A 20,678-nucleotide genomic window follows, 5' to 3' on the forward strand; every position below is an offset into this window, starting at 1 on the left:
CCCCTATTAAATTGTCATTACCTCACATCATGAGCTGTCTAAGCTTTTACTCTTCTGATTCTCTGCCCAATTCTGCAGATGGGGCAGTGAGTGAGCAGCTGCCTGGGGCTTGACTGATAGCTGGGGTTACACCTCAACGCAGAGAAAACAAATCCACACATCAAATGATGTCACAGAGGTTAATGAGGCCCTAAGTAAAAGTAAAGCTATCCTTATTGAAGCATTTATAAAATTATCTTGATGTGGTCTTTCAGGGAGAATTCAAAGTTCTGGTAATAACAAGAAATGCTTGGGATTCTATTCTAAACAAAAGTAATTTTGAGCAGTCCTAGTACACGTACCAAGTGTAAGAATTTGTATATAAATATTGTAATATACTAATTTAAATTGTAATAATACATTACTAAGCAAGTTTGCAATTCTGAAAAGAAGTGCAACTGGAGATCTTTATCCTCTTCACATTACATGGGGCATATATTGCAAGAGGTACAATGCACTAAAAAAAGTAATATCCTTTTTGAAAACTTAGCCCGGCTATTTCTAGATCACACAGCAGCTACCAAACCAAAAAACAAAACAAAACTAGCAATTGATTTCTGTGTCTCTAGATGGCTGAGTAGAGCAAACGAAAAAAACACTGAGATCACAGAGGGAAATAACCACAGCTGAGCAGGCTGTGCTGTAAGGGGAGATGCTCAACTGGCAACTACCACTGTTTTTTTAAGCAGCAACAAAGAACTACTTAAGTAGCAAGATTGGATAATAACTGTTTGCACCATAGAGGAAGCCTGCAACAGGCATCTTCTTGTGGAGGAAAGGAGCCATCCACCTTACTCAATCACTACATTGCCTATGGAATGGAATTCTGATTATGAATATCCTTCATGTACTTGGCAGTACATTCCAAGACGTGTCTCAAAAGTCTTCCAGTCATTCTTGAAGCCTTGCAAGACATACATAACCTAACTGTTAGAGTGGTATGCAAGTAAATCTTCTTACTTCAAGCATCATGGGTTCACACGTTTTTTTTTTAAACTTGTCTCTGTTGTTTCTTAGCCACATAAGAGCAGAATGCGTGTCTCGGAATCTCATTTTAAGGTTCTCTTCCTTCATATGCATTATATTGTTAAGTTGTCCAAGGCGATCACTTATTCCTGTAATTTAAGGTAGTTTCTTAAACAGAGTCCACAGCAAGTACACATTATAGCCAGCATTTTCTGGTATCTAGTGACTATACTCCTCCAAAACTAAGTTTGTTAGTGAATGGTAAGAACTAAGTTTCTCTTTCCAGAATTGCAATGCTGCTACTTCTGAAGAAATCTTTAAAACTATAAAAGCTTAAAATCTAAAACAAAATTAAAATTAAAAACTTATCCAAAGAATAACAAAATATGGTAAGCATAGTAAAATACAGCAATTTTGCCCTGAAAGTGTTTTTTCAAGAACTGTTCTACCTTTGTACTTAAAAACAAAAACAACCCCAGAGGAAAGAGACAGTAGGACTAATAATGTGAAATATCTGTGCTATTTCATGCTAGAAATAAACAAAACGTGTGACAATAGACTGTGTATGAAAGCATCTGCTATTCAGAAGAAACAGAGATCAAAACCTGAGAATTTTGTGCTATTCAAGATAAAATATTTAGTCTTCTTCCCCAGGTCACCTGGACTCCCTACCTTAGTTTCTTCTTGGATTCCATGAATCTTGGATTGCTGAACAGGTATGTGCAAATGAGCAATTTTCACTAAAGAATATGTATACAACACCCTCACTACCTGTCAAGCTTCAATTTTTAAATTTAATTTCATTTCTTAGAAAGGACTAATTGCAAATCCCAGACTAATGTAAAGAAACTCTGGAATTAAGGCTACGTGAAGTTCATCTAAGAAGGACAACTACAGTATCAGCAGCTAGTATACTACATATAATATATGAAGTAGCTAAAATACTGCCTCTTCAAAGCAAATTGCTTTCTCCATCAGGTTTGGGATTGCTTTTCACAACCTGCTAAATACAGACCTTCCTTTTTAACAAAAAAATCCCCCAAACCACCAAACTGCCAAAGGAGTCTCCTTACCCACACACCAGAAATACTGATTCTTTGAAGGACAGTTTTAAGTTCAATTGTTAATTTTGCATTTTCTTGTTAAATTTTGAAAGTGATTGTTAATTTTAATAAAGCTGTTAAGAAGAAAGAGTACTGCCCTACATGTAAGCCAACTCTACAAGGCTTGAAGTAAACACCTTGAATTATTTCACTACAGCAGGACAAGGAGATTCTGTACAGCCAGATTTATTAAAATGGTAAAATAAATTGACAAAGAAAAACCTTAAGTAACTTACTTTTCTCTTCCCGCTCATGGTTGGTTTTTTCTGCTCTTAGATCACTGATATCATTATCAATATTTGCCTTCTCTTCTTGTAATTTTTTCAGCTCAGTATTAACAGCATCAATTTGTGGCTGAAGATTCTCACCAACTGCCATCATATCCAGCTCATTCTGCCACTCCTCTATTATTTTTTGAGTTTGGTATATTTTCTTCTGCCTGTTCGTTTCTTCATCTTTTTTCATTCTGAATGCTTGATTAATTTCTTCAATCTAGAAATTTTGAGTATTTCCAACAAGAAATGAAGTTTGGTGTACAGAACCTACAACAAATACCCAGGATACCTGTGCAACTGCTGTTAAATGCTGACATAACTATGCACCCAAACCCCAAGAGTCTGTTACAGTTCCAACAGCACTATGACACAGTTCCAACAGCACTACGGCAGCTGAAGAACATAAGCAAAAAATACAATCAAGCCTAGAAATCAATTTTGGAAGTTTCTTTTCCACAAAAGCAGAACCTTAAAGGTTAATAAACTGATTAACAGTTGCTTAATACATCTGAAATTTAGTCTATGATTAAGTAAAATCTATACCCCAAACACAACTTCCAAGTTTTGACTTTGCCATCCTTATACATTTAATTTACTATACATGTCTTGACAAAGTGCTTAGATGAGACTGTTTCACATCCTTGCAAGGATGTTTCCTTTACAAGACGCAAGATGTATATCCTTAGAAGCAATAACCTCAGCCTCTCACACTATAGAGGCTATAGCTTTTCATGGAAAGCCCATCACAAACAGCATGTGTGTATACGTCTCTGTCTATTGATATATATATACACACACACATATTAGGCAACATAATTTATGCAGTATACACCTCTCTCTTAGTAATTCCTGTTTGACTGACAGAGTTCTAAAGATGCATGATGTACTGGAGGGAGTGAAGAGTGCAAGACCTTGCAGCATCTTCATAGAAATGTGTCCCTCTGCTAACAGAAGAGCAGACAAAAAAACTAAAAACAAATACCAAGAAAAGTCAGACAGCAAGACTCTTACCTGTTTATCTTTCATCTCCAAAGCATCTTGTTTCTCTTTACATTTCTGGGAAATATTTCTGATTTCAGCAGTCTGCATACAGCAAGATATTTAAATTTATAGTCATAAATTCAGTTATATTTGTAAAAAGTAGTCAGATTTTGAATAACATCTTGTATACACATAACTAAGTATTTACTCCCCATTTTACTACTGACAAAGCTGTACTCACCCATTTTTTCTTCTTAACTGTATCTGTAGCATGTATAAATTCAGCAGTTTGTGAAGACTTGCATAATAGCATTTGTACTGTACCGTTCACAACCATCCAGCTATAGGTCTGCAAATTTTGGCATGACATATAGAGGAAGCTCCTAATCTGAAATTAAAATACCTCCAACCTTGATTTCAATACAAATATTACATTCACATGCCTACAAGTATAAAATGTTCTTGCCCCTTTCTCCAAATCAATTTTGCAAAGAAAGGTCATACTAAAGGGCAAGCAAGGCTTAAGTGTCTAGGCACAGGATGGCCAAACCGGGTTTTGTCCAAGTCATCCTACCACTGAAATGCATTCTGGTAGAGCTAGATCTTACAAAACTGAGCTTGACAACTTGTTGGGTCATGTGCAGGCATCCATGTGCAGGCATCAGAGCAGGATCTCTGCTCCTTCTCTATCCTTAGCTTCTATAAAATGGAAGAAAAACACAGGTTGGAGGGAATTTCTTGGCATCACCCAGTTCCATCCTTTCTCAGAACGTATTTTAATAGGTCCAGTTGCCCAGACACTCACACAGCTGAGTTCTGAACATAGGGGAAATACATTATCCTTTCTCTGAAAATTCAATTCCTCCCTCCCTAAACCCTCAAGGCTGAAGTACTCTGAGGAGAATACTGGAACACTGCAGAAGGATGGAAAGACTGCAAGTAAATTCCAGTGCAGACATGGAAACAAGACAGCACTCTCAGCAGAAGAAACATCTTCCTATGAAAAGTCATAATGAAAACACTAAGGGGCATCAAAAATGGAGAAAATAAAACTATGCAGAATTTTTTTCCCTACCACAACCTCAAAAAAACCCAAAAATTTTAAGACTCATGCAGAGAGTTTGCATAAATCCAACACAGAAGAAATACCTCTGGGTCTTGCAGTTGACTGCTATGAAGTACTGATTCTGTGATGCTCTTTCCAAAGAGTTCAAGGAGGCAGTCTGAAGAGGAAGCTCTCTCCAGGAAACTGATGCACAATGTTCACAAAACAGTTCTGAAGACTCTCAAAATTAGGGTACTACTAAGGAACTGGAATTCTGTTTTTCATTTACCATTGTATTTTCAGTTTTATGTTTCTAGATAGACCTACCTACAGAACAGACAAACAGCTATCTTTATGATTTTCATTGCACAACCAAAAAAGACTGTTTTACACCATTAAATATTGCTTAAAAACTGCATTGCACAGTTAACTCTGTTCAAATGCCTTTAAAGAGCCTGAAGAAACTGTTCTGAAAATACACCATTTCAAACTTGTCCTATAAAATGGGTCCATTTCTTTCTTCCACATTCTACATGATACAACTCTAACCACCAAGTGTCACTAAAAATTTTTATTCTAATCCAGAAACTGAAAGGGTTTTAAAACAAAAGAGACAGGAGAAAAAGTCATGCGATGTCTGGATATATTCATTAATATAATTCCCAGATTCACTCCACCTTTCCTTGCTTTCAGCTCCTTCCAGACAAAACTACAACTTCCACAGTGGGCTGTTTGCCAACAAACTTCAAGAAAGACAAAATGAAGATACGGTAATTTCTGCTCTCACATGTCAAGAGAAAGATCTCAAGAAGCAGTCAGAATTAAGGTCATTTGATAATGGATATAAGCATGGAGCAAAGGATTTGAAGAGAATTATATTCCCTACAGGTCTCTGTATCCAGAATAGAGCAGACTCAAATATTAAACTGCTTTCCCTTAATGCCAAATCGAAATTAATCAACTCTTGCTGGCTTACAGAATATCTACCTGTGAAATTCTTGCCAAATGCCTGCATTTGTACAGAGACAGAATTTTAAGTTACAAAAAAATTCAAGCAGTCCATGAAAAGGTATGGAACTAATCATGACATAGCAGCTTAAGCCATTTTAAGCTACTTAAGTCTTGTACTTTCATATTACATCAACAATATCTCCTGACAGTGCAACCAGCACTGATTCTCCTTCCCAAGGACATTTCAACAGCCCCACTCTGCAAGTATGTGTGAGGGAAATCGACTTCAGCAGCTGAAAAAAGGTCCTGTCACAAAAGTTCAGTAAGCAGCAATACATCTCTCAGATCTTCTTAACTTGCCTGGTATCTTGCAAATAGCTCATGCCATAACCACATATCTAATACACTTCCTTACTTCTTTTTCCACAATTCTGGACTCTAAGCTCAAGACAAAATAATAACCATTCAATTTAGACTTGAACAGATCATTTAACATCAGAAAAAACCAGGTTTGGAAGTGTCTTAGAATAATAACTATATACAGAATAGTATTAGTTATGAATAAAATATAAATTGTAACTCATCACTGGAAAGCTGTATTAGAGTATCTCAGTAAGTCTTCTATAAGTTAATTATTTCCAATTTATCCGCTTTCCTTCTTCCTGTATTTTTGGCTACTGGAATACTGAAGAACAAATGTACCTAGTCCAATTTCCAGACATAAATTAAGCAACACTTCAGCACACAGTTAGCCTTTTGAATATACAGTATATGAAAGCCTTACTCAACAAGTTTAGATTGAAAAGAAAAATATGATGACCCAAGAGTACAAATGAATCATCTGGAACGTTCTCTCAGGTTTTCTTCCACTGTTTGTAGGAAGTGCCTATGCTGAGTAAGTTTCCTGCAAACTAAAACTAAAACTATCACTGTTTGTCCTAGGTTTCTCATAGAAACAAAGTACAACTTTAACAAAAAAGATTACTTTTATATGAATACAGCCCAATACCAATACCTCCAGGAACAGTGGTACCAATGATTAAGTAGAACTGTTGCCAGTTTCAAAAAGACACAGTAGCTTGATACATACAAATAAAACCTACAGGATAAGACCAAGCAGTGAGAACAAAGTTTAGAAATTCGCAGGCATGAAGGCACTATTGCATTAGGAAAATTAACTCAAATTTTCCAGATGTTAACTTTTCTCTAAGGAAGTACACTTACCTTTAAACAACAAAAACCTTCAAAACAAAAAGCCCAGACCAAAAAAAGGCAACTGCAGTAAGACTGCAACATTTTGGAGCATGCAGATATTTTGCCTCACAGTATTATAAACTCTTGCAATACACTCGAACACAAAACATAAATACTTTTACCAAAGAATTTTCTTATAATTATGAGGTACTTGAGTACTTCCTAATGTTGGTGTACTGTTTATCACAACAAAAACAACAATGTTGTGAACAACAATCTGAAGGAGTTTTGTCTGGTCTTTCCGGTCAGGTTTTGGGTTTGTTTTTTGTTTGGGACAAGTGTATGTGGTTTTTTTTTGGTTTCTTTGGGGTTTTTTTTTGTTGGTTTTTTTTTTGTTTTGTTTTTGTTTGGTTGGTTTTTGTTGGGTTTTTTTGTTTGTTTGTTTTGTTGGTTTTTTGGGTTTTTTTTGAGGAAGCACATGACTAGTTTATTAGCTTACAATGTATTAAATGCCACTGAAGTTTCAGACCTGCATTCTACAAGATGCTTCAAGGCAGCAATGCTCTGCAGGTGCTACAAGTCTCTCCACATCAACTCCTCTAAGCAGGTCATTTACCTTCAAACAGAACTCACTGCAGCAAACAAACGTTCTCATGTGATCATTTAACTTTGGTAATCCACTACAAATTTGTGCAGCTTACACACACAATCACTTCTGCAGTCTGAATAGTAAATACTATTCAAAATCATGCAGGAAATTACAGTACTCTTATTTTTCATATGGAAATAATATTTTTCCATGAACCCAGGAAGAGCAGCTGTTCAAAAAACTTACATAAACTGTAACATATAAGTAGGTTTACCATTAAATTCCCTTATGCATAAAAATATTCACAACTGACGGAAGATTACTGCCTAATTAAAAAAATCAAGTCCTCCTTATGCAATTATGTTCAATATTAGAGGAATGTTTTTAGGCCAGTAAAGTTGTAATTTACCTTAAATAAACTACAGTTTAAGAAGAGGAGTGAACATCCCACAAACCCAAACCACAGAACAGATGAAAACAGGCATCTAATTCAATGGTAGTACTTAACTTGGGGAAACTATTAACATCATATCCCAGCAGACTTTTAATGTACAATTAAGAGAAATTTAAGATTTGCTTTTACAAAACCAAGGGCAGACTGAAGAACTGCTACTAAAAGTTTAGTAAGGAACATATTCCTTGAACAGACACGGAAAAAAAATGCACTGAGAACTCAGGGCACAGGTGCTTCAGGAAAATTTCTGCTGAAACATCATTATGACACACTAAGAAAAAAGAGGTTATTACATTACATTTTACAAAGCTGAACACAAAGCACCTTAAATATTACCTATGCTAAACAACACCTTCAATACCTACAACATCTCTTGTTTGTATATCCAGATTGTTTAAATTTTCTTCAGCTTCTTGGATTCTTCTTGTCCATGGGGCCTGCATTTCTTTCAGACTCTTCAATTCTTTCTTAGCTTGGTTTCGGCATCGTTTCACTTCTTCATGCTGTTCACGAACATTTTCATATTCCTTGAAGGAGTTGAAACAATAAAAAAGAATAAAAAAATTGCTGCATTCTACGGCAATGTTTTATACCATCCAAAGATTTTATTTAACTGCTCATGAGTTTTAGAAAAATATCTCTTTCAGAAACTAGTATCAGAGTAACTATGTAATTAATACTGTTACTAGTTCCAATGACAAAGAATTGTAGGGATCATTCTGTCCCCAGTGAACAAGGATGCATTATTAATACTTCTTAAATAATATGCAATTCAAGTAGCAGAAGAAACAACCCATTTGTCTGCAATTACCTTGTCTCCAAACTCATCTGAGATGTTGGAAAAAACTCCTTAGCCCCTCTCTATTCATAGTGTGAGACTACTTACGCAGAAGTCCAAAAGCTAAGGAGCAAATAACCACAGACAATTTCAGGAGAAAGAAAAGGAAAGGAGCTGAACAGATCATCAGAGCAAGTAACAGACACAACCACTGCTGAAGTAAACCAAGAGGATAGAGTGGAACATGCTTTTGGAAAACAAAAACTCTGCCACACACCAAAAACACCAAAGCCATTGCTATCTAGAAGTTTAACTCAAAATAAATTCATGAGAGAAAAGAGACGGTAAGCAGCAGGGTGACCAAAAACCTCCACTTCAAGAAGATGGGAATTTTGTAGATAAAGTAGTTTAAGCTGAAGGAGTCATTATTAGTGATTTTTTCTCTGTGTGTGTTACACTCTCTGGAAAGAAAAAATATTAACAAAGGAACAAAAAGAAGGGGAACCTCTCCCCAGCCCCTCCAAAGTAAGAAAAATAAAGAGAACAACACATGCCATGACTATGATGGGTTCATGAGAAAAAAATAAGATGTTCAGAGGTCCAGCGAGAGGAGTAAATTCATGTATGGAGAGGGACAGAGGAAGGGAAGGCTGTTTGATTTTGTATGTACCAAAAAAGCCCCTAATTCAGAACATATGCCCAGTTTATTCTAAGCCCTGGAGGTTAATATTACAATAGTAACAGTAATAATAATAATAATGTCACATAAAGACCACCTGGAAGCTACTTTTAACAGGTGAATTGGCTTTATCTGCTAATTTTTTTAGCAGTTTCAGTTAGTTAACTAACCTGATGCACCACAGATAAATCAACCCAGGCTACAAAATCCAAGGTCTTTCTTCACAGTATCTTTTTCATAAAGTCAAAAAGTATTTGATGAAAGCTGCTGTAATTCTGTGGACTACAGTCAGCAGGCACTGTTACAAAGTTACAGAGATAAAGAGATTCTATTTTCACTTACATGAAAGCTTAAAATTTAGCTCTGCTCTAAATAAGGCATTTTATTTCAAGATTAAAGCACACACATACAATTACATTTCAGATTCCACAGATATGAAGTACAGCCAAGTTCCACAGAACTGTCATGACATGATTTTACACAGCAAATCCTTTTAATAATTCAAGAAAATCTGACCTAACCAAAAAAACAGAGATCTTGTTTATCTGTACTCAAGTAACTTTGATGCTTCTAATTATGCACTCCACTAAAGACCTGCAGAACTTCCAATGCATTTCAGCTTTCTCAAGAGATATTTCCATCTTAAAACAATGTTTTTCTTAAATGTAAATGTGAGGGGAGGAAAAGAATACATTTTGAAACTACAGGACATGACTCCAGGACCTACGGAATTCTATGGAACTTAAAAAGTATATGTTCAAAAAGTTATTAGACATAGATGTATGTGAAAATGGTGTATAGTTCTCCATATATAGAAGCAGATGTCACTGTCTAGAAAAAAAAAAAATGCTTGACAAAAAATGTTCCTCACGTGAAACGCAGTAGAGTCTTCAGAATTAAAATGCACTTCAACAGTGATCAGAACATGAACAAGCTCATCACCAGACTTCCTCTTTTCTTCTATGATTAATAACCAGTCTAATGTCATATTTAAGTTATCATATTTCCAGGCTATTTCACAACATCATGCAGTGTTTATACATCTGCTTTCCAGCTGACTTGAAAGATCAGGTGTAGCTACTCTGCTTTGTTACAAAGGTAAATTCAACAGTAGGTGCATTTAGTCTTCAGGTTGAAATCTGCATTTTGGGGAGGATGGAGCAAATTAAATATCCACAGAAGGAAGAATAAACTCCCATACTCTTCTGAACTTCAGTAAACCCCATCTTAAAACACAAAAACACCAATTTATTCTTAGGACTAATGTCCTGGATTGACAAGCAAATTGTATTCTATTTGCCATCTGTATGACAGCTGTCTTCTGTTAAGTGGGAAGTTTTCCTTATCTCTTCCAAAGCCACTCCTCCCTCCAGGGAGACATTTGCTGATAACAGGCTATGGAATGTCACTGCATGACTGATAAGAACTACAGCATCCCATTGGGAGATGCTCCACCCAGAGGGAGGAGCCAAGCATTCCTACCTGGACATAATCTTGAGAACCTGGAACACCAGCATGGCTTCTCCACTGGATTTTCCAGAGGAACAGCTGCCTCTTCCACTGGATCTTCAGAGGAAGACTACACCCTTCTAGAGGATCCCTGCTCCAACACAACCAAACCTGACACTCCAGGAGGGCTGCAGCCACAATTCCAACTGGACTGCTAACAGTACCCTGCCCAACAGGGTGGCAGGTTGTGTTCCGACTGTCAGTGTTGTTTCGGTCTACTGCACTGTTTATCTTTTTATTTTCATCCCTATTAAAAAACTGTTTTTTCCTGCCCCCTTTTTTTTTTTTTTTCCTGAGAGTCCCTTAATTTAAAATGTATAGCAATTTGGAGGGGGGGGAGGTGGTGTTACATTTTCCATTTCAGGGAAGGCTCCTGCCTTCCTTAGCAGACACCTGTCTTTCCAAACCTAGACAACAGTGCCAGGTCAAAACAACAAAAAACCCCCATGCTCTTGTAGTTCTTCTCTGAGAAAGTGCTTGGTGTTTTGCAATGTAAGAGAATACCAAAAATTCTGTCACTGTTTAACAAACCACAAAACAGCAACAGAATGTGAAATTTTATTACAGCCCGTAATTCAGATATCCTCTTCCTAGTAAAACAATTACATCAATGCCCTTTGATTTCAAATGTAAATTAAGTACATGAAAGATCTCGTGTTAAAATCTATTAGCATTTCCCTATAGCCACTGCTCTTAAGTGCTCTCTCCAGTTCTCTTTTCCCTGAATCTAATATACACTATTGATTCTGTACTGCCAATCAGAACTCCAGCAAGATGTCAAAGCACACTGTTGTTTCTATAGATTCAGTGGCCAAAAAGTTACAGTTAACTAAGTGCAGCACCAGAAGCCTTTAACATACTGAGCAATACAAACTGACTAGAAGACAGTAGTGGAAGTAAGGTGTGACAAAGTCTGACTAAACTTGCTTAAGTATCACATAACTAACAGCAATGTTCTCTAATTTATGGAAGGCAACTTCACTGACAGCAGATACAATCATTAGCTTAGTCTTCCTCTAATAGTGTCCAGCAAGCCTTTAGAGTTCTGTATAAGCAAGTATCTTACAGCAGAGAACAATCAGCATCAGTCTACATTTACTACGCAACACGAGGCTAACAAGTGTAATAGGAAAAAATCCCACTGTTCAGCAAGTATTGACATCACCGTAATACCTACCACCATACATCTATTTAAATTGCTACTCCTAAATCCCTCTGCTATTAGCTTGAAGGCAGTGATGGGATTTCCAGTCGCTCAAGATACAAAGGCCATAATGCTCTTTACATAGCCATGTGAGCTGTCATTATATGCAAAATTGCAAAAATAAGTTTTCTGCATTCTTCACGAGTAGTAAATCAAGTTTTCTGGAAGTTCTACATTTGTATTTCATTAACTCTACATTTATATATAATTAACTCTAAGCTTGCAAACAAGGCAAACAACGTATTGTTCCAGTAAGCTGCAATCTCCATCAGTTTGAACTGTTCAGAATCATTTGATCTGACTGAACATTCAACACTGAACTAAAGTAGTATTGAAGTGCTCCTCAGAAAGACTTATTTCGATTTGTGTAAATAACCTGCTCTTCACTCTAGGTTCTTTCAAATGTGTTTTAATGTTTTTCTGTCCAAATGCTAGTATTTTTGAGATTGGCAACTTAAATTCACTGAGAAGTCTGTCATGCACACTAAACTTCAACTAATAAATTAAGAGGAACATAACCTCTAAAAAATTTTAACAAAAAAACAAAGTTACAGCTGAAGAAGGAAGTAGAGCTGTCGAGAGCTTAAACCAGTTGCCTCTGCACAGAATAAAAGGAGTACTGCTCTTGGCCTGCACTGCTGGCTTTCCTAACTGTGCAGGAACTACCTGAACTACTTCTGAAGCAACCTATTCAGCTAGGTATGTAAGCTAATACCACGGTTAGACCAAGTACAGTACTTCAAGAACTGGCCTGCTAGCACTAAGCAATTGTAGTGATATTCAAATCACTCCAGCCACACTTCTTCTAAAGCAACTTCTGGCCTATTTCTAATTTCACAGTCTTAGAGAAAACAGGTTAAGTGAGAGAAATACTGGAAATTAAACTTACCACCCACGGCCTTTTCCTCTCAAGCATCTCTATTAAGTCTACATGGCGCTTGCACTCATGGTATCTTTCAACATCTTGCTTGTACCTTTCAACCCTCTGCTTCATTTTCTCCAATGAGGTGGTTTTTTCTCTGCACAAGTTCTGTAATATATATTTTCAAATTTTACAGTGTCTAAACAGTTCCCAGAAAATAGTCTACATGTCACCTGCACATTAAAGCAGAAATTTAACATCAGAGGAGACATTTTAGTACAGCAGTAACTAGAGGGGAATCATCCAAAACGACAGGAACAGGAGAACAAAGGATTAAAAGAATGGCCTGTATGGCTAAGGACAGACATCATTCCCAGAACACTGATCCTTTTCCTTTTCATCTCGCTCTTTGTTTTCAAGAAAGTGAGCAACACTAAAGCAAACAACCATGCTTGTTCATAAGCCAATGATTTACAGAAGACATAAACAATTTGTCTAGGAAAGTTGTTGCCAGTCAAAAATCCCAGAGAACAAAGGAGTACTTGACATCCCTCATCTTTTGGGTCTAGACCATTTGCACACGTCTTCATATTTACAAGCATGCGAGTGTCAGAGTGAATGACTTCTGAGAGAAGACGAGCGTTATTTGGTAAAATCAAGTTACCACAGATTTTGTAAATAAATACCACTCTCTAATTCTATTACATGTCAGGGTAAAATTTATTTCACTTTTCCTACATTCACTGCTGTCTAACAAATGCATTTACCTCTAGTTCTCTTTCCTTTTCTCTGAAATTTTTCAGTTCACAATGAAACTGGTACATTTCTGGAGAACCAATGGACTTTTCAGTGGCTTCGAGCAACTCAGTCTTACTCAGTTTTGTAAATTCTCCGACTTTGTCCTAGGAAATTTTAAAAAGTTATAAAAAATAAAGGATTAGCTAGAACAGTGCAATACACTAACAGTGGATTTATACACTGAAACATACTTCTCACAAACATCACCTGACTTACAGTTCTATAAATAGCTAAATAGCTCTGTCATAATTAATGACCATCTCATGAAGTAGCCACCAAACCTTCCAGAGCATTTGTTCTCAGGCTGCTGAAGCAGCCTTGCAGTATAAATCTTTTGCAGTATAAATCTTTTGCAGTATAAATACTATGACTAACTCAAAAGCTAAGCCACTAGAAGTTATTATAAAAGCTCTCAGCCGAGGCTTTATTTTATTTATATATAAAAACAGAAGCATTTCTGTTGAAGGCAGAAGAGCTCAAAACTGAGACTGATGCAAGAAGTGGGCTTGCTGTTGATACACTGGGAGAGAACAAATAAACCAGAACTATAAACACTGTAATATTGACTGAACTGACATTTACATACTAAAGAGAAAATTTCTTTTAAAAAACAAAGACATTTTACCAGAGTATGCTGTAAGTTGCAAACAAATACTGTACATAAGTGAAAGTGAAGCATACACCACCCACCACCTGGCGTATTTTTATTTCTGCAGTATTAGCTTTCTAAACTTTGATGCTCTTCTGCATGTCTTCTTGAATTCAACAATAACCCCATGTCTAGGCTCTGATAAGGTTTCCTGTCACTACCATTCCTGATGATCCACATGAACTGGGAAGGAACCTGTCACAACTTCAAGGTGCAGTGTGAAGCAACTTAGCTCTCTACACAGGAACCCTGACCTGCTTGAACATGCATTCAAATACAGAAACTGCCAGTAGTATTTTTTAATCTCTCTTCTTTAAGACTTATTTTCCATTAGGATGATTTTACTCTTACATAATTCAATCCTACACATCTTTCAGCCCTATGCTCAACAAACTGCTGACATTACCAGAAAAGCTCTATTAGCAAGTGCTGCTACTTGAGCATGAAGACTGGGAACATCAGCATCTTTCCTTTCAGAGTCAAAAGGTACCAAACTGTCTGATTAGTGAGCTTTAAAGGTCACACAGCTCCTCTTTTCTTTCACCACAACACCAGCATGGCTGCCTTACCCTTCTTGTTCTTTGCTGTCCCACTGAACTAGGTAAAGTGCCGCTAAAGCTAATTAGCAACAAAATCTACTCAAACCACAGCACTCCATCCGCACCCACCGTCTTTCAAAATTAGTTCATACCTGAGGAAGAAATTGGCACAAATTGTCCACCTGGATGTTTAAGTCTGCAATTTTTTCTTCTACTGTTCTCAGGGTTGCTGGTTTTCCGTTGATAAACCACACTGATGCATTGTTCACCACATATATCTCACGTGTGATGATAATATTGTCTGGTGACTTAAACCTGATTAATAGCAAGAAGTACTTACATTTTCAAGAAAACCTGGAAAGTGTTACACTTTCAAAGGTTACCCAGTGTCAAAGTATTTTTAGAATTTATAGATATTTAATCTAAATTAACTGGACAGTAGCATCAGATTCTCATTTTCACGATTCAGAAAACATCCAGTACTTCACTGATGAACTAAATTTACATGGCAAACATCAAGAATATCTGCAAATCTTAACTTGGAAGTTACTTATATAAATGACATGCTCATGCTGAATGTATTAAATACTTAAAAGTTGTTACAAATATGAACAGTTTCTATAAAAGCATAATCTGTGTGACATTTCATAAGTTTTAAAATTGGTGTGAAGGAGGTACAGTACCTTGGTACAGTACTAATACTTTAAGTATTAGTATACAGAAATACCTCAGTAAGCTGTGTACAAATATTCAGTACAAGAAAAAAATAATATACAACACAAAAAAATACTTATTTATTTTCATTCTCTGCTTTTAAAAGCCACAGAAGATGTATTAGTTTTCATTTCATTTTCTAGCTCCATACCTATTTTCAAAAATTTAGTCTGGTTAAGATGCAGCAATAACAACTAAGGCCAACTCCTGGCATTTTGATTTACTATTTTGGTTTAAAAATTGTCTAGTGCCTGTTAAGCACACTATTAAGGATGGAGAACATAGACTTGTAGAGTGGCCATGCACCTCAGGACATTCAAGAATGGAGTTCAGTGCAGAAGTGAGTACCCATCTGCTGCTCATATTTGGACTAAACACCATAGGGATACAATCCTATTTCTTGATTACAGAACTATTACTTCCTGCATCACCTCATTTTAATTTATGAGACTTCCTTCCAAAGACCTACAAAGCCATGCTCCTTTCCTTCATTAAAATAACATTATTTTACTGTCATAACTTGGGTTTTACTACATTTCAAGTGCCAAATTCAACAAAGGCAATACATGCCTACAGAACTTCAATTTTTAGTTCCTGTCAAAAAAGCAATCTTCTGCATCATTGGTCTCCCATCCTATATATTGTATTTAAACATTTTCTACCAATCAGACAAAGGACTCAACTACACTGCAACCACGACATGCTAGGTCTAATGAGCTATGAAATGCTAAATCTTCACACATTGCAAGATTCTTTTCAGAATTTCAAGCAACACTGGAATATATTTATGTTAAAACAACCACACAATCTACCTGAAAGACATCCTATCTCCTGAACATATTGCCTGGCCAATCTCTAAAGAAGGTCTTACTTGATCACTCCCACAGTAACAAAAATGGACAGACAAAAATTTTTCCAAGGCCTGATGTGGTATTTTTTTTTCCTCAATAAAATTTTCTTTTTAGACAATCTGATCAGGGTAACCAATTGTTATACAAATTAACACAGACTATGAATCAGTTGACTATCTCTATTTTCTCCTTCATTCAGGCCAACAGACCAGGCTAAGGCTTATTAAAATCACCTGTGCCATAGCATCCACAAAAAGAGATGCATGTAGTATTGCCCTGTGCAGAAGCTACTAATGGAATTTTAAGTCCACAAACTTCCAGTTGCTCTGTTTTGCAACAGCTTACCTATAAGACTGCATTACGTGGAATTAGTCAGATCTTTTACTTCTTTACTATCAGTATGTCATGTTTTCAGTGAGAATGTAGGCAAGCCCCTCCTACCAGCAGTATCAGTATAAGAAAGTGAAGGCAGATCAATCTGTTTTAAAACTTAGACTTTTGTCTTTTTTTCTTTAATGAAAAGAATTCCAACCACCATGCAGTGATGGCTATAGTGACTAAATCATCAGAACCTTAAATGTCATCAAAAGCTAAACACACCATATAGAACTATCTTTTTTTATGCTTTTTTTTGTACATCAAAACAAGGTGAAATGCCTCAGAAAGCGAGATCAAGAGTAGCCATCACTGCTTATTTCTTGTCTGATAATTATATAACTTTATCTTCTGAAGCCTGCAGTAATTAAAAAAGGACAAATTAAGCTTAAAGACAGACCTCTGCACAACAAAATTTTTTCTCACAAGTTTGTGAATGACTGTGTGGGGAAATGATCCAATTAAAAGAAAAAAACAAGGAAACAGTTTTACTACTTACAGTTCAATTTCCACTATGCCTTTCATGCACCCCTGCTTCACAAACAGACCGATCTACAAAATTAATTTACAAGCTGTTATGGAAAAATAAAATGTATTATCTTACAAGAATACACATTTGTATAATGGAGCTACTTAACAACGTATTTTATTGAAAACTCACAATTAAAAGCAAAATAAAGCACTAACCAAAAATAAAGGCACTACTATCCTCCACCAGCAGCATTAGAACCTCCTCCACAAGTTAACAATTTCTGATCGACTTCAGCCTCCAAAACTGAACAAATTATCATCAGCAGATTCACAGACAGGAAGAAGTTCTCATGAATTTGGGGAACAAAGACAAGTGAAAAGACTCTGCCGAGTACCTGTACTAGAACTACCATTTCTAATAGTATGAAAATCATGAGAAGTAAAGAGACATACCAACACACAATACTGCCATGCAGTCAAGTCCCATATTCACATTTGCTTATAACTGAGCAGCTACAAGAGAATATGTGCAATCGTTTAGGCACCCAGATTCATTGCTCCAAACCTACTCAGAGAAATTGCACCCAACAAGACTATCCAAGAAAGCAAGAGCAAAAATTTGAAAATTTAAAGATATTAACTTCCTACTACAAAGTCAATGCATATCTTGATAGTAAAAAGTGAAAACAGAGTAGAGCAAATTCCACTTAAATCAAAGATCAGTGCCTCTATGCTTTCAGCTGAATTTTCAAGACATATTAGGAGTACCTTATTTCTAGAGGTACTATGTATTTTGGAATTTATTTTAGACTTTGTCTATTTCTCCTTTAGTGGGTACTTCTTATCAAATATTTAGCCCATTAAGTGGCATTTTTCTACCCCATGGTGGATGCTTAGCTATCTTCAAATAAAACCTCCAGTCAACTCAGACTGTCCTAGAATTTAGGTGTTTCCATTTAATAATTTATACACGACAACAAATAGTTAATTAAAATAACCCCCCTTTGTCTCTGGACCAGGGTACTCTTCAATTCAGATGTCTTTTTACAACAGTAAAGCAAATTAATGAAGAGAATCCTTCCCCTTATCCTCTGCTAGACAGTGCTCTGAACGAAATTCAGATTAACTATTAAAATTACAAAAGCTCATAACTACCTTATCAGCTCGGCCTAAGAAAGCAGGTTTTCCAGCCAGTCCCAGGCAGATGGCACAAACAATGCTTGATTTGCCTGTGCCATTAGCACCTACAACCACGTTCAGGTTGGGCCCTGGACGTACTTCACAGACAGTGTAAGTTCTGGAAAGCAAAGCAAGATTTTTAACACTCTATTACCTTAAAAAAAAAGAAATGTGCTTAGAAACATTTCATTATTTTATTAAACAGATACAATTACCTCATCTAGACCCAATCATGAAATACTGTTTTGTAAGAAAACAAATACATTCCCACCAGCCAGAGTACTCAGCAGAACTTCCTTTAAAATCAGTGACTATGAAGAATAAAATCCAGCAATATGATGATAACTTTTTAAATTAACTTACTGGGACTTCTCGTTTTATTTAATGCATCAAAAAGAAGACAAAAAACGGATCATGCAGTAGCTTTCTAGAGTTACCGTATCAGTTCATCTCCAGTGTTCATTTTTTTCCCTAACTGCATCAGCCATCTTTCATCACGTGCTTCCAGAATGCCTACTGCAATAGTAACTGTGGGAAGAGACCAAACCCACCCCTGCAAACTCGTATCAAGTTAACACCCTAAATTTATAAAGAATCCTTTGATGAATCATTCTATTCCTCCATTGTGCCAAACACAAGAGCTGAAATAGTACCACAAAAGGAGGAGTACAAAGCAGTTAACAGCAACACATTATTATAAACCATGCACTTGTGAACCCTTAATGAGAATTTAACTACTGTCTCTGAGGATTCAATTAACATCTAACACGTGACTCATGCGCTACACTACTGAAGATTTTCAAGGCTCGCATGGAGCCGTAAGAAAATTGTCCGACAACTTCTGCTGCTCCAAACACGTCCAAAAATATTGGTATTCGCAGTGCACAACAGCTGGAAAAAACACGCGCAAAGCCCACAGACACTTCATCCTAATGAGTCTCAAGGCCTATCCCCACCGCGCCAGGAGCACCTTCTGCAGTCTCCCCTTCTCCAGTGCTTGGCAGGCACCTGCCTGAGACACCGAGCCCGCGGAGGCTGCACGGCCGGCAGGAGCCACCGCCGGCGGGCAGGGCTGGCCGGCACCGGGGAGCGCAGCCCAGGGAGCCGACACAGCGCTGACAGCCCCTGGGACTCGTAACCCGCACAGCGGCGCCTCCCAGCTCCCCACTCCAAGCAGGACACCACCTTCCATGAATGCCGCTTCCCGTACTCCCTGCTCCAGCCCTCGGTACCCGCGCGACCCAGCTCCGCCGCTTCGGCCCCTCTACGGCGTGGCGGAAGCAGCAGGCCGCGGACGCTCAAGTGGGGAGAAACGCCCCCCGCTCACTCACAAAAAGTTCTTCATAAAGATCCTGACAATGGAGCCCAGTACGAAGGGGGAGTTGGACTCGGCGCGCTTCACAGCTTTCCCCTTTTCCCGCGCCGCCGCCGCCGCCATGTTCCTCCCGCACAGCACCCGCCTTCCCCCGGGGGCCGAGCCCGGCCCGGTTACCCGGGGGGCGGCACTGAGCCGCCCAGAAGCTCCTCATTGGCCGGAGGCGCCGGCGCCCATTGGCTGGCGCGGCGCGGCGGGGCGGGGCGGCCCCTGTTGCTGGGGCGGCGGCAGCGCCTGCGCGGGGCCGGGCCGGTAGCGGTACGGAGGCGCGCGCTGCGCGGCCCGTGCCGCTGCCCTGCGTGCTGTTAACGGCGCAATGAGCTGCTGGGCGTGCTTGGTTTGGGGCCTGAGAGGGAATCTCCTTGGTGCATACAGCTGTCTCACAGGCGGCGGCCAAGAGGAGGTTGCTGGACTCTTTTCAGTGGTGTCCTGCGACAGGACGAGGAGCAGTGGCCATAAAATAAAGCTCAAGAGATTCCCTCAGCATGAGAAGAGCTTCTTTCCATTGAGGGTGGCAGAGCACTGTACCAGCCTTCCCCTGGAGGTTGTGGAGCCTCCCTCTCTGGAGGCATTCAAAGCCCAGTTGGACACATTCCTGTGTCCCTTGCTGTAGGTGACCCTGCCTTGGCAGGGCAGGCTGGAATAGATCCATCTCGAGAGCTCCCTTCCAGCCCTAACAATTATGTGATTCCATGATTCAGGGTAATGGTTCAGGTAAATAACGCGCCAAGACTGCCTGCCAGACAAGAGGGGCTGGTTTGGCACGCAGTTCCGGGGTGTTTCTGGCCAGCTCCAGGGTGAGCCCAGGAGCCATGGATCAAGGCTGAGGCCCAAGGAGAATTCCTGTGAGGAGTGTGGCCGGGGAATGCACCACGACAGCTCATCTTTTCTTTGAGGTGGGATGAGAGTCAGGTTTTCTCTTTTTCAACACGTGAGAGGCAGAAGAGGACTCTGTGTCTGTCACGCTGCAAGAGGAGTGTGCTCTCTCCAGGCTTTGCTGCTCCTTCCAAGCCGTGGGTCTCCTGACTGAGGGCAGTCACACTGGCAACCTCTGCTCACATCCAGGCAGACAAAATGCCAGGTCTCTTAGCGCTTGGC

General features: G+C 38.4%; 1 protein-coding gene across 2 annotated transcripts in view; it reads right to left on the reverse strand.

The window, feature by feature from the left end:
* The window catches only part of SMC5 (structural maintenance of chromosomes 5), a 41,663-nt gene extending 21,976 nt beyond the window's left edge, over positions 1-19,687 (reverse strand). The window contains exons 1-10 of one of the 2 annotated variants that reach the window (XM_039710056.1): positions 19,537-19,687; positions 18,182-18,323; positions 17,055-17,107; positions 14,768-14,930; positions 13,397-13,531; positions 12,657-12,797; positions 7,963-8,124; positions 3,395-3,466; positions 2,345-2,600; positions 1,000-1,154 (exon numbers count right to left, since the gene is read on the reverse strand). In XM_039710056.1, the coding sequence (XP_039565990.1) occupies positions 1,000-1,154; positions 2,345-2,600; positions 3,395-3,466; positions 7,963-8,124; positions 12,657-12,797; positions 13,397-13,531; positions 14,768-14,930; positions 17,055-17,107; positions 18,182-18,323; positions 19,537-19,643 (1,386 nt within the window). In that variant the 5' untranslated portion in view covers positions 19,644-19,687. Of the gene's footprint in view, positions 1-999; positions 1,155-2,344; positions 2,601-3,394; positions 3,467-7,962; positions 8,125-12,656; positions 12,798-13,396; positions 13,532-14,767; positions 14,931-17,054; positions 17,128-18,181; positions 18,324-19,536 lie in introns of those variants that run through there. The other variant, XM_039710057.1, reaches the window with a different exon arrangement.
* Between the last annotated feature and the right edge of the window lie 991 nt (positions 19,688-20,678).

The sequence above is a fragment of the Passer montanus genome, unplaced genomic scaffold, assembly GCF_014805655.1.
Source record: "Passer montanus isolate IOZ18808 unplaced genomic scaffold, ASM1480565v1 scaffold222, whole genome shotgun sequence".
NCBI classification, from domain to species: Eukaryota; Metazoa; Chordata; class Aves; order Passeriformes; family Passeridae; genus Passer; species Passer montanus.